Source organism: Orbicella franksi, chromosome 14 (assembly GCF_964199315.1).
Source record: "Orbicella franksi chromosome 14, jaOrbFran1.1, whole genome shotgun sequence".
NCBI lineage: Eukaryota > Metazoa > Cnidaria > Anthozoa > Scleractinia > Merulinidae > Orbicella > Orbicella franksi.
In genome coordinates, this window is record NC_138158.1 from 13,219,238 (window position 1) to 13,239,336 (window position 20,099).

The following is a 20,099-nucleotide window of genomic DNA, read 5'->3' on the forward strand; positions in this document are numbered from 1 at the left end:
TCTAAATATCACAATGAGCAGAGTAAAAACTAACAACTAATGTGTATTTTCTGTGAATAAACAAACAGGTATAAATCACAAAACTTAATTGTTGTTATTATCATCAATATCTCACTGCATATAATTCAACATGGGTCAGATCTGGGCATCAGGCCAGATCAAATTAATTCGTATTGACACTGCAAGTGTAACACTTGTATACTGTTTACTTAACCTTTTTTTTCAATCATGAGGTATAGTATGAGCCTCATGCTACTTACTTGCATTAATGGGAACAAGTGAACGAATCACCCGAAGCGAGAGATTATGATCCTTGCCTGGAACTGATTAGCCCTGACTGGTTTTCTGATCCTCTTGTATCAGTATCATTTCTCTCCATGAAATAAAGCAAGTAACAACTGTACAGATTAACACTTTAAGTTGGCTTCAACATTAAAGAGTTGTGTGAACACTCCTGAGATGGAATTCTAACCTGTGTGACAATGTGCTTTGATAAAGAGTCATAAATACTGAAGTCTCAGAAAACTAAATGCAACCCAACAGAAAAATCAAGAGATTGCAATGAGCCGATAAAAAGCCATCATATGATGTGCACTTTCCAAGAATAAGCAAACAGATATAAATCACAAGAATTAAATGTCAATAAGGGGCAGATCGTGTTAGGTTGAGTCACATTGAATTGTGTTCTTAAAAAATGCGAAAATGTGAAAAAAAGTGAAAATGCGCTCCTGTTTACTTGATCTTGCATTGTGCTTTCATTTTACACTTGTCTGGTTTAGCAGTGGATTTCTCTGTGTTCTTTAACAAGTGACATAAGGCAGGTCAAAAGGGCCTTTTGTTTTTAGCTATGTATCATTCGCCACCCCTTATAGCAATAGAAGGTCTTGACCACCTTAAATCATAAATTCAAAAGCTGACAACATTTGTTTAAGGCCATGGTTGGTCTGTTGCTGCTAACACTATCAATATCTCTGGCACAGAGCTGTTATAGTTGTTCTAAGTAATGGCAGCTGCCATGATGTATGATTTCAATGTCAAGGTTTTGTTGACAGTAAACCATTTAAAATATTTTATGATTGCTTTTTGAAAATTAAATATATTGAGCCTATTGACAGACATTGTAGATCAATGAAACAATGCTTAGAACAGTCCTGTGGACAATAAATTATTTAAAGTTAAAAGTAATGTTAGAATAGTAATTAAACATTTAGGAACATTGAAACTTATTTTATTTATGGTATATAACCTGACTTTATATAATATGGACAGGATGATATACATTTATGTGGTTATTTTATTTCTGGAATCTTAGCAGAGCATTTCATGTTCTTTTTTTAGTTTTCATTTGTCATGTTTGTGGTTTATAAGGCTTATTAGTTATTTAATAATGAATTTGTTAAATCTTTTCATAGCACTTCTAATTTTGTCTATAGTTTAAATTTTGTCATTTTTTTCGTTTGATAAACGATTTGATGTTCAGAAGGTTTTTTGGATGTTATCTATTTATGTTGTTTTATTTTTTTTGCCACTTGGCTCTTTGGCGGCTGTGGAAGTTTGCTATATTTTTATTTTTGTTTTAGAGATAAAAAGTACCTTTTATGCTTTTTTTCACCATGGCTAACCAAATTAACCATCATTCTTTTTTATGTAAATATGTAATGTATTGCAGATATTGTAATCACATATAACACCTTTTTGGTTTTATTTTTGTTCTTTATCATTACCCTATTCTTCTCTGTAGTATTACTGCACATAAATAATGTAACTGTTATGATATTGTTTTATTCAAGAATGCCATCTTTGCAAATGTTAAATTCAATTTCTTTGGTATTGTACTCTCAACTGTTTTATTTATTGATTGATGTCTTTCAATGTTTATATCTATCTTCATTTGTCCATTCATTCAAAGGCATTCATGCATTACATATCGTCATATACAACTATGGTACTCTTAAAATGTTTTTTGTTATCTATATGTTTATATCTACCTTCATTTGTCCATTCATTTGAAGGCATTCATGCATACATATCATCATATATCAATTAATTAATGTGGGAGCAAAACTAATTTATGATCTAAGAGTATGTTAGTTGCAGTAATGGTGCCACTGAATGTTGCTATAAAATTAAGCATGTGAAACACGTACCATAAAAATTGTTACGATTACTCTGAAATTAATGACTAATGAATTAATTATTTAATAGAAATTAAATAGTAAAGGAACAATGTTAAACATCTTCAAAATTGTTGGCTAGTACCTCTTAGCTTGATTAGAACCTGACACCACAAACATATACTATTTGACAGTAGAGTGTTAACATTAAAACAATAGACCACTAATGTCAAAAAAGCAATAGAGGTACCCACCCTGTGCTGTGGGTTAAGGCTATTATGCTACTTGTAAATAAAAAGAGCATCGTAATTTTTACTGCAATTAGTTAAACTGCTAGCCTGAATGAATAAATTTCCACTTTATTAAATGAATTTTCCATTTCTTAGTTGCAAGGGATGTCATTTGCCAGACACTTTAGTTTGTATTCTTTCAAGACTAAAACTCGATCAATGCTGCAAAAGTTTAACCACCTTGCACCTGGGTTCCCAATGCCTGAAAAGAACTTTTAATGCCCTGCTTTTTAAAATGAACTTGCTTGATCTAAATCTGATTTGCATATAATCTCAGTAGTTAATTGAGAATTATAGAAAATTTTACATTTCCATGAAATGTGTTTGCAGCCTTTTTATGAAAGTGAGGTTTGGACTGATCTTAGAGTTATGGAGATACTAAACTAAATAACATAAAAATGAAATGATGTACAAATACATGTACAGAAACCAGCAAGATTTGGTTACTTCCTCTCAAAGGACTGCTCACAAAGCAGAGGAAAGGAAAATGAACAACTCCAGACCTTTCCCCAAAATTCCTTCAACCCCGTCATGTTACTCTGTTTAGTAACCCCTGAAATGAAACACTTTGACTACATTTGGTAATATTAAAATGCACCCACATTTGCACAGTTATTTTCTTTGATGTGGAGGTAGGTTGTAACAGTTGTTAAATATTTCCAATCTAACCTGAAGGATTAATAAACTTTTTAGACCTGAATTTTCAACAAGTGCGATGTGTACTGGATGATAAAGCATCAAGAAATTCTGAGGCGTGGAAACGGTGTACATTAAGTTCAGGTGATGGCTTTATGAACAAGAAATTAATAGTGATGCATGTGTTGCAATTCATGGCAAGAAATGAGAAATGAGATTATGAGAATTGGTAACACTGCAAATTAAGTTTCAGCACAATATTAGAACCAACTTGTTTAGTTATATTGATCATGATGTGTTCTACCTCTGACCCCTTAGTTACTAGATTGTGCTTGAAAGAAGACTTTGAGCAGCAATCTATTTTCTTAGACCATTAGGCATGAAGGGAATTAAAAGTGGTAGAGGAGATATGACAAAGAGAAATCTGAAGGGCGAGAAAACACTTTCACTTTCACTTCCACTCAATTGTGCCCGGGCAAAAATGTCTTCCTCATACCAGCCCAGCAAAGTTAGACAATTCAATTGCTGGGCTCAAAGGATTCTGGTAGTTTGAACTGTTCATATGCTGGAAGAATAAATGAAACAAATAATAAACACTTTCATGACTTAAATCCTTCTCAAGGAAATGTGATGTTTCATTAACAGAACTTTTTTGATGAGCTACCAGTTAAATTAAGGTTAGAAACAAAAAGATGCATTTCTTTTGTGGAAACATGCCTGTACAGAAAATTATGAACTTTCCAATATTTGGTATTTTGCTCATAATCTGACCTTTGGAAATGAAACAAAATCTGTATTGTAAAATGGAAATTATATTAAAATTTTATATCAATGAACGAATGTTGACAAAGTAGTAAGCTGATAATGATTTTTTCACAATTTATCTTGTCACCATGCACATGGCCTAAATGACATGATCCTTGGTGTTACTGATAGGGACAAAGATAAACTCGCAGGATTAACTCTGCTATAACTAACTGTGATGCAGTTACTGTATTTTAACGCTGTTGAGTGTTGTTGCACTTACAATTTTAGTGTTTTGGTTGCTTTGCTTTTTTGTGGATGATGCTTATTTTAGGGTACATGGCACTCTTTAGAAAAAGTAACATTTATCTAACTCACTGAGAATAAAATTGTAATCCAGGAGAGTAAATTTCTGAGGCTGGTTAAGATTTAGTTGTACCATAGTTACTTGTTTATTAGTTTGACTCCTTGAACATTTCAGTCTAATGATGCTTCAATTAAATAAGTGTGTTGGATCATTGGAAATGAATGTGGTGCTTGTTCAAGGGCGGTGCTTTTTCATATTTTTGCTCTATCATGTTTGGTGGTTAATCAGGGGTGGTGCTTAATCGATTAAATACGGTATGTGCAACTGATCAAAAAGTCTGTTTTATGACCCTCAACTTTTCTTCTCTGAAGTAGAGGATTCATTGACCAAGTCATTGACCAAGTGTGAGGTCAAGATGGCTGGATATTGGCCAAGTTCTTTTTTTGTGTGTTTACATGTATATGGACTAAGACAGAATTGAGGTCCATAAACTAACGAAAAAAGAATGATGCCATTATCCAACCATCTTTACCGAACAAGCTTGGTTAATAAAGGATTCATTTTGTGGCTTTTGGGGAAAATTTTCTTATGGGACACAGCGGGTAGTCCCAAGCAGGTAAAATAGCATCATTTTCTTGCCCACTCAGGTAGCCAATCACAGCAAAGGATTTGGTTCATCTTGCCTGCTTATGGAGCTGGCGATATAATAAGAAACAGTTATTGCCCCCAGCTATTTTACTAAACACATCCCTCAGAGGAAATACATGATATCCAGCAGAGTGATTTTATGTTTGAGTTTACATTTGTGGTAACTATGCAAGTTTGATTTTATCACCGAGCCATAGCTTTTAGTGGCTAAATAAAAATTGCCTCTACTTTTATAGGCACTTTCCTTGGAAGACAATAGCTTAGGAAAGATAAACTAATTTCTTTCAGTCTATTGCATTTCCCAAAATTGAAATTATTGAACACATTGTGCTGAAACTTTGACTTGCAGTGAGATAGACTTTGGTCTTCTCTTCTCATTTCTGGAAATGTTGCTTCTTATCACCAGTTTATTAGTGGTGACTTTTGTCTTTTAATGTGATGTGGCTGTGCAAAAATGAAAATTGAAAATAACACTTAAAAAAATCCCTAAACCACAGGTAAGTAAAATGATGTAAATGCACTTCACATTAACCTATTCTAAAATTTGTAAGTGGTATAACGTGGAGTCATAAAAGTAATATCAAATCATGTATATTGATATATAAAGATAAATAAAATAGAGGAATTCTAGAATTTGACCGATTAATTTAAAATAAGTAAATAAACAAACAAATAAATAAGTAAAATATATAAAGATTATTTTAAATCATTTGTAAGAGACTAGCTGAATGTACATGTACAGTGTATATAATTTTGGAAGCTTCTTGTTTGTACACTAACAGTCAATAGCTCGATCATTTCCGTGTTTTGAATTCACACTGACGCTCTCTACCCAGAAATGGGTGAACCTGTGGAATATGAACCTGTTTGAGCAAACTGTGATTGTAGTAATGGATACTCATGGGGCTTGAGGATCACTAACCACTCCTGATCAAACTAGGTTTTCAGTTCATGGAGTGCCAACCCTAATTTGGGTGAAGAGAATGTTACTATCAATGGGATCCTAGTGTTACCCGAATAACTTACTGGGTGTGATAGACTTCTTACTTCTCCTTACAATATCTTACAAATCATATGGGAATATTGTCTTTGATGTGCTAGAATGAACAATATTAACACCAAAACAAGTATGGAAATCATAAAGGAGAATTCATAGTTTGAGAGTGGGATTAATTGAAAGGGTTTGACGTTCGTCTGCAACAGGAATCTACTGCGAGTTAATAAGCAGCAGTATATGGGTCATAGTTAAGGTATCCGGTCATTTCGCCCCAACCAAAAGTCACTTCGCTCCATACAGAAGTTACTTCGCTCCATGATATAATTAAAGTGTATATATGCTTACAAGATTGTCTCTATTTGCCTAGCTGATCATAGTGTTGAGGAAAGTAATCGAACGAAGTGATATTTAGTGTATTTTGAGGGATTACAACGGATAAGAATGTGTGATGCAGAAAGTAATCGAACGAAATGACATTTAGTGTTACCAAGCGTATTTAAGCGAACGCGACTGGAAGCTGCAGTAGTTAATAATCTGAACGGACATAAGTCTTAAGTTCAAAATCAGTCCAACTCCAACATCAAAACGAAAAGTTCACGACAAATTTCACTAATTTTTTACATGGAGCGAAGTAACTTCTGTATGAGGCGAAGTGACTTTTGTATCGGGCGAAGTGACTTCGATTATTGGGCGAAATGACTTTTGGTTGGGGCGAAATGACCATGGGGTGAAATGACCGTAAACCATAGTTAATTTAAAGCTGCGATCTACCAAACCTCACAAGTGGACACATGCTGTAACAGGACACCCTCTTTAGTATTCTTATAACAGTACTTATTATATGACTGAGGAAATTACCTCAGTGTGATTGGCTGGAAGCAGGCCAATTTATCGTTAATTATTAATTTGCACTGCAGCGCTAACGCGCCCTTGTTCGCAATTTTCTCAGTCACATAATAAATGAGTAATCGTATGAAAGCTCGAGCAATTAAGGATTTACTCTACTCGTGATATACGAAAATTCTTTCTAAATGCACTCGCCTAAAAGATCGTGCAATTTTGAGAGAATGTTCAAATATCACTCGTAGGGTAAATCCTAATTTAATTGGACTCTCATTCATACGATTACCTATACTTATTATTGATAATTTTGGGTGGACTTACACACGGCTGGTGCAATAAAGGCTTGGAGAATTCGGCTGGTAGAGTGTATTTAAAGCGTTTATTCTGAGCTTATCACGTCCTCCATTTTTTAAATATTTTCTCAGGAAGCCCAAGCTCACAAACGAGCATCCCTGTACATAAAGTAGTAATCAGGTTACACAGCAGTCGAAATATATGGATTTGTAAGGGAAAAACGGTTATATTCTTAAACTCCCCAAAATATGGACGAGTATGTATAAAAGTAAACCTACGTCGCTTCAGGTGTGTGTCTCCTTACTATATGTAGCAGTGCATGAAGCTAAAAACCACTTAAACTACCATAAATCAGCCTAGAAACCTCACAGGAACCAAGGAAACACACGCCTGAAACAAGTTAGGTTTATCTTTGTTCATACTCCTTCGTATTTTTTAGATTTAAGGACATAACTGTTTTTCCCAGACAAATCTCTATATTTTGACTATTGCAAAACCTGAATATTTACTATTGTGTGTATAAGGACGCTCATTTGTGAATTTGGGCTACCTGTGATAATTCAAAATGACAAATAAGATGCTCTTTGCCGGGGTCTTTGCTAAGGTGGAAGTGAGTTCACGTTGGTACCATGTTTAACTTATTTGCAGATGTTGTTGGTCCAGGCAAGTTTGTAACCATCAAACCTATTCCAGTAGAGAAGCTACGGGAATACTGTGAAATCAATCATGCAGATGCCAACAAGTCATTTAGGGACGAGTTTGTGGTGCGTTCATTCATTGTTATTGATATTTAACTCTTATAACACTGTCTTCACCCGTGGTTGTTGTTAGGCGATTCCCAAGTGAACAGTACTGATACGCACTCTTGTCTAAGCGGTATTTTGACATCCTTTCATTTAGACTATAAATGTTATTTTTTTTTAACTTTTCAAATTGCAGTCAATCAGAGTTCCTGGAAATTTCACTTGGGATAGTAGTCAAAAGCCAGAAAACAAAGCCAAGAACAGATTTAAGAATATCATTCCATGTAAGTTAAAATTAGGGGATACGGTGGAATCCCGTTGACACGGTCACCAGCTTTACGTGAAACTTTGACCGTATTAATGGGTTGACTGTATTAACGGGGTAGGGTCAAATTTCATGACTGGTCTATTTTATCGAATCTTAAGACAAAAGTGATGTCTTGACAGGGACATTTTTAAACAACTCTTCTGTAATAAACATTCAAAATGCAGGTGTAATTGTAAAAAAGTTGAAACTTTAATCAGTTCATGCAATATTAACAATGGAAAGATGAACATTACTTGTTCATTGAGTGGCCGTATTAACTGGGTAAAATTATAGAGGATTATACAGGTTGAAAGATGATGATTCTGTTACTTGTGAGCTAGTGTGAACGTCTAGTTAACAAAATAATATAACAAGAGAAAAGATGGAGAGAATAAAAACAGATTGAATTCATTTATTAAACTTGATTCTTGGCTGCTACTGAGCTTCCTGATAGAATGACGTATAAGTTGGACCTGTTTAAAAAAGGTTTACATCGCCCGAGTTCATTCTTGTTGTATTATCAAGCTATTTTATGATAGGTTGTTAATTTTTAACAAAGAGAAATATTCATGGACCAGAGGTGATTACCATTACTATTTGTTTTTCTCTATTTATTTAATGGAAGTCGGATTCATGATATTGTCTTAAGGGATTACTCACTGAATTTAACCGTACCACTTTATGATTTTTATATGGTCCATCACTGGTCACTGCACATGTCTTTCTGGTTTTAGACAGCGAGCCCGTCGTGCCTGCCTTTCAGTTGTACAGACGTATCCGGCCTATATTCAAATGATAGTTTTTAGTGAGGGCTGATGTTCATTTTGATTTGCCATGTTTAAATACTTTTTTTTTATTATGGTTGTTGTACTACAGATGATCACACTCGAGTTACATTAGCTGAAGTGGATGGCTGTCCAGGGAGTGATTACATCAATGCCAACTTTATTGATGTGAGTATAATTTTGCTTTGATTTAGGAAATTACTTTGCCAGCCAAACCATCTTTGATTACATTTCCTGTTTGCTCACACAAAATTCTGACTTCTTTTTCAGGGCTATAACCACCACTGCAAGTTTATTGCTACTCAAGGTTTGAGTTAAACATTGTTAGGATTGCCTGTTTTTGCAGCAGCTGAGGGAAAGCATCAGATAGATTTAGCGAAGACAACGCCATGTCAAAGCGGGAAGGGTGCTGAGCGCATCTGAGTACTTGGAATAGTCTGGACACGACTTGATTTTTACTTCCGGTGCTCGCGCTGCCTTCGTCATTAGAGATCTTAAGCAATGATGACGACGACCCCGAGGATGACACTTGCTAAAAGCTGAATTTATATTTTACTTTGCAATTGTCTAGATCTGTTTAATGCGTCTGTTGGTCTCAGAACTTGCTCAAGCTGTGTACGTTACGCCGGCGTTCAATAGCGAAGCGCGCGAGTGACGTCATAACTCAGACAAACAAAACAGAAAGGTGGAAGATTTGACGCTTTTTCAAGCGCGTAAGCAAGTGTTCCTAAAACAATTTTTAAAACGAAAATTGGGCGTTCGTTTTCCTCCTATTTCTCTCAGAACACGCTTATGTTGTCTGACTTTCGCGGGGTTCCAATAATGTGCATTCTATTTTTAGACTTCGCGCGCTTCGTTATTGCTGATGAAAATACGAAAAATTAACCGCCGCTGTTCGCATTCTCAAAAGTACGCGGAACTTGATCATTTCACGTTTTGTTGCGAAGAAGACAGAAAAGAAATGGACATAGATTTATAACGCACATGCGCAGCCATTGTCCTGCTCATTAAACTGGCTTTTGTTCGGTGGCGTTCTCGTTGCTGTCGTGGTTTGCTTAAGCTCTCTATTACCAGATCACGACGGCATGTTGCACGTTTCACGTCACAACCAGAACGCAACTTATGACATTCTAGAAAGTGTGCGCAAGCTGGTGTTGATTTGATGTCGTGTTGTCTCTGCTTATTCTGCAGTTGTGTTCAGTTTTGCGTAATGTTATTTTACATATAAATATAGACATACATCATTTTAGAGGAACCCAATCTCGTTCCCAGAGCCCATGTGTCTATTGGTCAGCGCCTGGTGTTTCGAAATGTGCTCTAGAAACCGTCCTTAAAAAGTGTTGTTTGCTCGTTTAAGAGACCTGAAGATCCAGGGTTTCCTTTTAACTGCAAACCGCAAACGTCTGCCAGCAGTTGAAAGTTCGAACTTCGCCGTATGAACATAATCGTAATGATATTTAGATTTAATCCGATTGGAGGAGTTGTTGGATTTATTGACGCCACCTCTGTGGCAAGCATTACGTTGTGTTTCACAGTTAGCCATTGAAAGGAAGCCATCTCAGAACTGAGCAGGAAATGGGATGATATATTTTCTTCGTAAAAAGTATGGAATGTTGTATTTTGAGAACAAATCACGTGCATCACAGGCAACGCCATGTTTGTTTACGACGATGCAATGGATGCAGGTGCAGGTGGTTGTTAATTCTCTTAATCTCGCAAATGAATCAAACAAACCCCTGATTGATCGAGATTTAAACATGGCTTAATGGTTTTAAGACTAGTGAAAAACTCTGCCGTAATTCACTTACTTCCAGGCAGTGTCCTTGACGTTCAAAACCTGAACCTCAAACGTCAAACGCGACGGCAAGGTCAGACTCGCGTCACATTTTGAGGTTTGCGGTTTGCGGGAAACAGGAAAAACGTCGATCTTAATGTCCTTGACAATCACCGCGTTGGTTCACATCTGTCACTTAAACAAAAATCAATATGCGAGAGAAAATCACACTGGGATGTAGAGCGAGCCGGCCATCGAAGATAGCAACGTTGACAGAGACCATTTTCATTCACGTGCAATAAATGTGTTTCAGGTCCTGTGGCTAACTCGTTTGGAGAGTTTTGGCGGACGGTCTGGGACCAAGGCGTTTGTGTCATTGTCATGGTGACAAACATGGTTGAGGGAGGACGGGTAAGTAGAGATGTTTTTTTTTTGTAATACAGTGGAACCTCAATTTAACCAATTTCTATACAACAAAGTCCACGGTATAACGAACGATATTCTTCAGCCCGGGGAAAGTTACAATGAAATGTATGGAACAGAACCTCGCTACAACAAACCTCGATTTGACGAACCAATTAATTTCCCCAGTCCCAATTGAGGTTCCACTGTACTGAGTGAGAACGAACAAGAAAACCCATCACCTTAGCAACTATTTGTAGCTTTAGCTACTAAAATGGTGTCAAAACACTTTTTTCGCTTGGCTGAGTAAAGCCGAGTTACTAAGCAACCAGCTGGTCAGTTGAGTGAATACGTATTAAGTCGGACACTTGTCGTGTTAGGAGAATAGGGGAGAAGTTGCACTATGTTTAACATCTACGATGCTACACTCTGTAGGAAGTACTTTTCCATGCATTGGTTTACTTCAGGGTGAAAAATAGTTTAGATAACCTGACTTTGTTTTTTTTTTTGGGCGCTAGATAGACGGATGAGGTTATGGAATAGTATTGACACGAAGCATTACTGAAATCTTCGGTGGTAAAAAAACCGATTTGCTACCAGCTAAGCCTGGACAATTCCATTGAAAGCATTGCTTTACCTTACGGTAAAACAATATGCTGTTGGAAAATTTAGATACCAAGTTTAAGCTCTCCTTGCAGTCACTGTAATAACCACACAAGTATGATTACAGTAAAGCAGTTTTACCCTCTCAGTTCCTAATTGATTAGATTGTTGATTTCCACAACTTGTGGGAATTGCTCTTTTGCATAATAATTAATGCGGGGAACAAAAACTTGTCGGCTCAGTTGCAACGTCCACCCTTGTATAAAAAGGCCAACCGCTCGTGTATAAAACAACTTCTTGCAGGGGGAAATAGATTTATACGTGTTTCCTCTATTTATTATTTTTACTCTTATTCGTACGTTCAGATCAAATGTTTGAAGTACTGGCCGAGCGCTAGTCCAGAAATGTATGGCCCTGTGTTGGTTTCACCTGGTGACGAAGAGGAACTAGCTGACTATGTTGTCAGAAAGTTTACCATTCAAATGGTAAGTCTGGCTTCAATTGTCATATTTTCTTTCGTAATGCTCTTCATCTGGTGTTTTCTTTAATTTACAGTGCGACTACTCTAACCAAGGCCGCCCGACAAAATTGTCTACAAATTTAAGGAATAAAAATGGTGGAGGTTAACAATAGTTTTTCAACAAATTATCCATGTAATCAAGCTGTACATTACAAAGGCAACAGATCTGTGGTCATTTTGATTAGTAACTATTCTTTAACTTTTCAAGATGATTTCCAGTCCGTACCGCGCAGTCTCAGCACCCTAATGTTTATAAACATTATAAGTCTCACTCGATGGAATGCGAATCGATGTTATTCGTTACGAACCACATACCTTGTCTTTGAGGCCTTTCAAATTCTTTTTCCGACAGCTTCATTGATTTTTACAGCTGCGAAGTTGTTTCATCACGTGATATGAGGAAGAACGAAGCATAAAGCTTCGACCGCTTCGCATCCATAATGGCGGTTGTTTTGAAACTCTGAATGTAGTTCATGTAAGTAGTTGCGAAATGTTTACATTTTGTGATGTCTTACATGAAACAAAACAAAAAACGCAAACAAACTCGAGAGTGCGCAGTACGGACTGGAAATCATCTTTAAATTGCCAGCGGTCAATATTGGCAAAGAATTTGCTTAAGTAGCCTTGGTCGGAGTAGTTCGGAGTAGTTGCACTGTAAGGATGGTTTTACGTGTACGCAGATGCAGAATAAAATCTTCGATTGGAGCGATTTCGATCGCGTGTGTGGTGACAGATTTATGTTTTCTGCACGTAGTTACATGGTGTGTTCTAAATTTTACCTGACAGTTTGAAAAGTTTGTCAGCTGGGTTCTTTTTGTTTTGTTAATGCTGATTTTCTTGTTGTATGTTAGACGTCTGATACAGCAGAGTATCGTGCTCGTGAGGTAACACAGTACCATTTCACAGCATGGCCTGATCATGGGGTCCCCACTCACGCCACCTCACTGCTTGCTTTCTTGAACAAGGTCCGTGCGTCTGTGCCAGAGGATTCTGGGCCCATTTTGATCCACTGCAGGTAAGGGAACTTTACTACTTAAGACGTCAGTTTGAACAGATTTTAGCCGATTATAACATAATCTGAGCCCGACTTTACAACGTGTGATTTATGTCTTCAAATTCGAGAATTCGTTATCCACACTCGCATTTCAAGTTTTGTTTTTCATCACACCGTATTATTTAGATGTGTTTTAAACTTACTAAAATCCTGCTAAGAATATATGACTATGCCAGGAAAGTAATGTGAGTTTAGAGATCACTTCATGGGTGACACTGCGGATTGATGATGATGATGATGATGGTGGTGGTGGTGATTATTATTATTAAAGATTCGCACAGCTATTGATGATATTGAAGCTGGTTTCGTCATTGGCTCCGGGCAACAACAAGTTGCCTAGGGAAGCCAAGAAACACCCCTTGTTTGCTTTTTCTCTTCTTTCTACATCTCCAGCACCTTTCTAAGAATTCTTGCCGACCCCAACAATGTACATCTCTGGATCAGTCCAACAGGAATGCCCACCTCAATGGCTCTCAAATTGTCATTCAATCTCAGTGGTATTGATCCCAATGCTCCCACTACCACTGGAATAACCTTTGTCCTCACACCCCACATTTTTCGAACTTCTCTTGCTGGATCTTGATACTTTTCAACTTTTTCATCTTCCTTCTCTCTCACCCCATTATCCTCTGGAATTGCCACATCTATAATCTGACAGCTCTTGTCTCTCTTGTCAATGATCACCAAATCCGGTCTCCTAGCCCCTATTTCATGGTCTGTTCGCACACTGAAGTCCCATAGAAGTTTGTAATCCTCATTTTCAAGCACACTGTCTGGAACATGGTCATACCATCTCTCCTTTCGTTCAAACCCACATTTTCCTGACAGGTCCCAATGGATTGCTCTAGCCACGTTATCATGTCTCCTTTTGTATTCTTTTTGTGCCAGTTTCGAGCACGAGCTTACAATATGGCTAATGGTCTCGTTACTCTGCTTACAGATTCTACATTTCGGGTCATTCTGTGACTTGTCAACCATCGTTTTAATATAGTTTGTTCGTATTGCTTGATCTTGTGCAGCAATGATAAGAGCTTCTGTTTCTCTCTTGAGCTTTCCTTCTTTTAACCAGGTCCATGTTTCCTCACTTCTTTGTTCTTCACCCTGTCTTGCAAACTGTCCATATAACGACTTTTCTTTCCAGTCTTGAATATTTTCAGTTCTTCTCCTCGCTTTAAAGTTGGCAGCTGTTTCTTTATTCTCGTCCCCATCCCTCCTGACGGCTTTTAACAGTTCTTCCTCGCTTGTTTGGACGTAACATTCTAGCGATATCTTTGCTTGATTGACACAATCCTCTACGGATATGAAACCTCTCCCTCCGTCCTTCCTTGGCACATAAAGTCGTGCCACGTAGTCCCGTGGATGGAACCCTCCATTCATGGTTAGCAATTTTCTTGTTCTGCGGTCTAGGTCCCAAAGTTCTTGTTTCCTCCATTCAAGTATTCCTCCTGCATATCTAACGAGTGACACTGCCCAGGTGTTTATGGCTTGTATCAAGTTTCCACCGTTCAACTTCGAGCGGGCAACTTTTTTAACGCGTCGTAAGTATTTTTTTCCTGATTTTGTCCTTCATTTGGTCATGAAGCATGTCGCTGGCCTCAAGCACTCCTAGATACTTTTACCCTTCACTTTCTTCCATTGCTCTTATTGTAGTGTCATCTGGTAGTGTTATGCCCTCTGTGGGAGGAAAGAGATCGGCTACCAGCACTGCGAAAGGTCAACAGAAAGAAATTAAAGGCAGAGGTTAAGAAAGTAAATCAAGTACTGAAAAAAATGGCCCCGGAAGGAATAACTAACACCAATGACCTTATCTATGCTGGAGCTCTTGTTGTTACAGAAGAACTAGGTCAATAACTATTGTTATTGACCCTTCAGCGTGGTTGAGGTGTAACGTTGTCTTCCAACATTTCATGTTATTATTATTATTATTATTATTATTATTATATTATTATTATTATTATAGCTTAGCTCTAGTTTTTGTCATAATAAACACTCCTCTTTTATTATTGTTATTATCATCATCATCATCATCATCATCATCATCATTATTATTATTATTATTATTATTATTATTATTATTATTGTGTTATTTATCTGCCCAGTGCTGGCGTAGGACGAACCGGAACATACATTGTGCTGGACGCCATGTTGGATCAAATAACTGCTGAGGGGGTGGTAGACATCTACGGTTTTGTCTGCCACATCCGTCAACAGAGAATCTCAATGGTGCAAACAGAGGTATGTCGGCAAACATTGAGACCTGGGTTGTAATTAACAAATTTCTTGATTAGTGCGACGGATTTAATGGACGGAATATTTTTTTTTAGAATACGCAAAATTGCGTTACTTCTGTTCTTCGTAGTTGTATTCCTGATCTGGTATAAGAATGGCAACAACAACAACAACAACAACGCACACACACACACGCTTTGATTTACCTTCAGTTTACAAAAAAGAAGAAAAAATATTATAAAGTAGGAATACAAGACCATAGTTGTTAAAATTCCACCCAGAATACTTAGTAACTATAGAAGTCCCTTAGTCGTAAGATCAAAAGTCTCCATCTTATGAGGATATCACTCCGATTGTGTACATAATATTGGCCTTTGACTTTCCCTCGTACTAAGTTGTTGCTTGTTTCACAGGCACAGTATATATTTATCCATGATGCTCTGATGGAGTATGTCACTTGTGGCGATACAGAATTCGTTGTGCGTGAATTGCCAGAGAAGCTACGCATTTTGAACACCATAGATCCAGACAGTGGAGATTCACTTCTGGTAGCACAATTCAAGGTATGTGTTCGTGTGAGGGCCTGTGTACGTTGCGAAAAATTGTTCCTGGTAGGAGGGTTACCCTCCATACCTAGCCACCTCGGGCAAGAGATGTTCCGTGCCTTGTCATTTTGTAAATAGCAGCTTACGAACTGTTTATACGAACAATCACAAATTTTGTTCGGAGTTAGGGTGACGTGGATGGAGGTCCGCGTGCTTAGGAGTTAAGGTGACTCTGGAGCAGGGTGGGGGAGCCAACATTTTTTCATTTAAACAATAGATATGTTGACCCGCTCATCAGGGACAAGTTGCGAATAAAGCATGCTCGAAACCAGGATGGCCAATTTGTGACGACCTTTTTTTTTTTCGTATAAACACTCTGTACAAGATGGCACGGGAAGAAAGTTACTCTCCTACCAGGGAAACTCTTCTTAATATAAACAAGCCCTAATTGGAGACTCCCTCACAAGTATCATGTGCCAAACGAATGAAATTTTAGCGATGACTTTTTGGTAATGCCTCATTAAGACAACCCTTTATAGATGTTAAAAGGTGTTTGAATTAGTGAGTTCCTCTATTAATAAAATACTTGAATTATGTGGTCTTAATTGCCACTGATTGGTTCCTTGGAATGCCGTTTTATATGAATGTCGTTACACTTGTGAAAGTAATTTTACTGTGTTGTGTTTTTCAGAACCTTGCTCTCGGTGACTGCGATAGTGACTCGTTTATCGTTGCTTCTCAGCCAGAAAACAAAGCCAAGAACAGATTTGCCATACTTCCATGTGAGCCTGTCATTAAAACCTAAACGTTTATTCCGGCCAACCAAAACAAATTTCAATTAAGCAACCAGACAAAACCAGGCGACCCGGTAAAAAAGGTAAAAAAGGTTCAAACGGCTGAAGAAATGCGTGTTTGTCCTGTAAATTGGTTAGTACATGTTACGTGGGTTTCCCAAACAAATTACCGGGTTCAGCAAATGCAAACTAGCGTAACACAATTGGTCATAACTCAGCATTGTTTTGGAACTGTTGTGATGGGTTTTGGTTGGCTTGTCTATACGGTTAGTAAGGAATGCTGGGTACCGAGATAAGAGATCCACAGAACTACTGTTCAGTTGCAATTGTGAGGAAATGGGTGACAGGTACTCACGGGAAACCTCAACCTTTTTCCCTTTAGAAAGAAATCGTAATTTCATTTAGCAAAATGGTCTGAACATATACTGTCCCGCATGAGTGATCTATCTGCTTAGAAAGTTTCATCTTAATAGTCGCACACTCGAGTGTTACCTGCTAGCGCAAAAAGTTACCTCGTGCATGCTGAGTTTCACCCACAAGCTCAAAAATTAGAACCTTGAAACAGAAATATTATGTATTCAGTGTAGAAACGTAACTGGCCAATAACTGTTCGCGAAACAGCAGGTTGTCTGGTACCCCTTTGCCCAGGCGACAAGAGATCCGCGGAACGTTTAAAGCTGAATGGTTCTGTAATGTAGACTATTGATAGTGCTTTTTAATTCCTCAAATTTTGCTGCAGTTGATCGATCGAGAGTGAAATTGTGGCCTTATACTGGACTAGTGGGCTCTGATTACATCAATGCGAGTTTTGTTGATGTGAGTAGATAATATTGATAGTTATACGTATTTTCGTTGTTTTTGACATTTTCTTGGTATTAATTATATTTGAAGCCTCCATCTTAAACACCACGTTCGTTTTTTCCACGTCAGAGCTCAGTTGTCCATTCTTTTTAGAGTTTTCAACAACGTGAAGCATTCATTGCCACTCAGGCCCCGTTGGACAATACTGTTGTAGATTTTTGGCGTATGGTCTGGGAATACGAAGCCTTCTCTATTGTGATGCTGTCCACAGTTAGCGAAAAGGAAGAGGTCTGTGCTGATCTTAATTCTGTCGTATAGTATCTTTGTGCCAGGCGTTTTTTGGTTTTCTTCTGATATCTATTAGACATTGTCTGATTGTTTCTGTCAACTTATTTTGTTCCAGGGACAATGTGCTAATTATTTGCCTCACAAAGAAGAGTTCATAGTATATGGCTTGTTGATGATTGAAGTCGAGACAGAGGATTTGAGAAACGGCTTCTGCAGGAGACACCTGAAAATAACTAACACAAAGGTAAGGTAGAGCTTGGATCATTGTTTTGTATGTGTTGTCAGCGACTTCCCTCTCCCACTTGCCTCGTGTCAGCTTCATGAGCCAATATTAAGTCTAAAAAAATCTTTAAAAAGTGAATTAAAACTGATGTATCTCAATTCATTTTGTTTATCTACAGAGTGGTGAAATTCGCAATCTTTTCCATTTCCATTTCACGGAGTGGGCAGAGCGTTCAATTCCTTTGAATGGAGTGGGGCTTTTTGATATGATGAAGTGTATTACCAGGGTACAACAACAGACAGGCAACGGGCCAATAGTCGTACACTGCAGGTATGTCTTCTAAAAATACCTTGGAGAATTTCTTGTCACCTAAATGTTCGTGTATTAAAAAAACTGGGAGTTTAATTTGCGTCTGCCATAATGCCATCGAACCGGTGTTAAACATCTTTGCCAAACGGGTGACAGTTTTTACATGTTTTTTTTTTTTAATATTCTGTATTAGTGTAAGGAGCAATAGCTATGACCAGGAGCCATAATCGGGGACGGAGACCGTAAGTCTCGGGATTCACGCGCACCTATGATATGGGACAATTTTTCTATTTTTAGAACAAATTGCGCCATCCTGACGTCAGGATGTCTGACGCAAGTCTGACGCATACAATTAGCTCATTTGCATAGTGCAGCTCGTGCTCTTTCAAGTCCGAGTCGGTGTTTTCAATTGTCAACAAATCTGGACAAAGATTTCTTTCGTTATCTTTTGTGCTGAGATGCTGCAACAAATTTCACGAACGCAAAAAAAGCTACTAACATCATGTGTGCTTTTTCAATATAAGCATAGTGAAGTTTTACACTGCGAAAATGAAAATAGACAAGGAGTTTTGATAACTCGATCAACAAAATCGAAATCGTTATTCCAAGTTGATTAAAGAAAGCGTCATCGTAACTTTGCTGATTATTTCTGCTTTATTTACATATTTTCAGCTTAGCTTTCATTATGTTCTCAAACATTTATCGATCTTAAACATATTTAAAAACTGTAGAGCTATTGTTTGAGTTCGATGTACGCTTTCACACGAAAGTGTACAATTTGTCGTGTTTACTGACTGTACAAAACACGCATCGGCGGGCGCTCTCATTCATCGACAACAGAGAATTTACTGGATTTTTACACGAATAAAACTGAGGAGTATCTACTGACGTAAAGTTATTAAGCCTTAATGAAACATCAAGCGTTGCTTACAATTCAAGCGAAACTCAAACTAGCAATTGTTTTGTTTTACTTTTCGGTCGCGATAGACTGACAAATTCCTCGCAAGCGTGTGGCAAGAGGACCTAGGAAACTATGAAGTCCTGAAGCTGTGCTACATCTAAATATGTCCAGCTAGTTTTTGCTGTGTTATGGAAAAGCTGTTAATCTTCAACATGTGAAATTTAAAGTGGAGATATGGACAGCTCATGTAAAAGAAGCATCCGTCGGAACACAACTTGGTCAGCGATATATATAAGCTTACAGCGGAACATATCTAAATTCGACACTGTCTTACTTCACTCAAACTGGAGCAGCTCACGGCGAAAATACTTAAGCAAAATTCCAACAGACGTAAACGCGTTGAGTTGTGGGGCAAAAACATGAAACATTTCGGGAATTTCGGACGCCATTTCCCCCGCGCGACATCCGCAAAAATCCTCGCAGCATGTACGCGCGTGTGTCGCAGGTGATGGCGCAATTTGTTCTAAAAATAGAATTATTGTCCCATATCATGGGGACAACCCCAATACTTGAAATGGCGCGCGCTTACGGTCTCCGTCCCCGATTATGGCTCCTGCTATGACGCAAAATGTGTAAAGGATCTTATAAGGCGGCGCAAAGATATGAATTTTATTTTCGAGTGGTAAAAACAGTAGTTTTTAGGATGAGCGCAGGCTTAGCTCGCCATTTTCACTGACTGTTTGCACAAATAAACGTGAAAAACCGAGAAATGACGTCATCAATATCCCTGGAAAATGCGCCACTTGGGTCCCGTATGTAGTTCGTATGAATTTTACGAGGTTTATTTTCCAGTAAAACCCTCGTGTCTATATGATAGTTAGTTATATTTTGCCAGGTGCAATATATCTTCAAATAACCTACAATGCAGCTATAGTTATAGAGTAACAA

The 20,099-nt window shown here is 37.7% G+C and overlaps 1 protein-coding gene across 2 annotated transcripts in view; it reads left to right on the forward strand.

Moving 5' to 3' along the window:
- The window catches only part of LOC145467661 (receptor-type tyrosine-protein phosphatase S-like), a 76,836-nt gene that overhangs the window by 54,018 nt on the left and 2,719 nt on the right, over positions 1-20,099 (forward strand). The window contains exons 14-28 of one of the 2 annotated variants that reach the window (XM_081451256.1): positions 3,098-3,184; positions 7,522-7,637; positions 7,813-7,900; positions 8,800-8,876; positions 8,979-9,015; positions 10,796-10,893; positions 11,853-11,972; positions 12,859-13,022; positions 15,161-15,296; positions 15,704-15,853; positions 16,527-16,617; positions 17,369-17,445; positions 17,584-17,718; positions 17,834-17,962; positions 18,120-18,271. In XM_081451256.1, coding sequence (XP_081307382.1) covers positions 3,098-3,184; positions 7,522-7,637; positions 7,813-7,900; positions 8,800-8,876; positions 8,979-9,015; positions 10,796-10,893; positions 11,853-11,972; positions 12,859-13,022; positions 15,161-15,296; positions 15,704-15,853; positions 16,527-16,617; positions 17,369-17,445; positions 17,584-17,718; positions 17,834-17,962; positions 18,120-18,271 — 1,657 coding nt within the window. The remainder of the gene's footprint in view (positions 1-3,097; positions 3,185-7,521; positions 7,638-7,812; positions 7,901-8,799; positions 8,877-8,978; positions 9,016-10,795; positions 10,894-11,852; positions 11,973-12,858; positions 13,023-15,160; positions 15,297-15,703; positions 15,854-16,526; positions 16,618-17,368; positions 17,446-17,583; positions 17,719-17,833; positions 17,963-18,119; positions 18,272-20,099) is intronic. The other variant, XM_081451257.1, reaches the window with a different exon arrangement.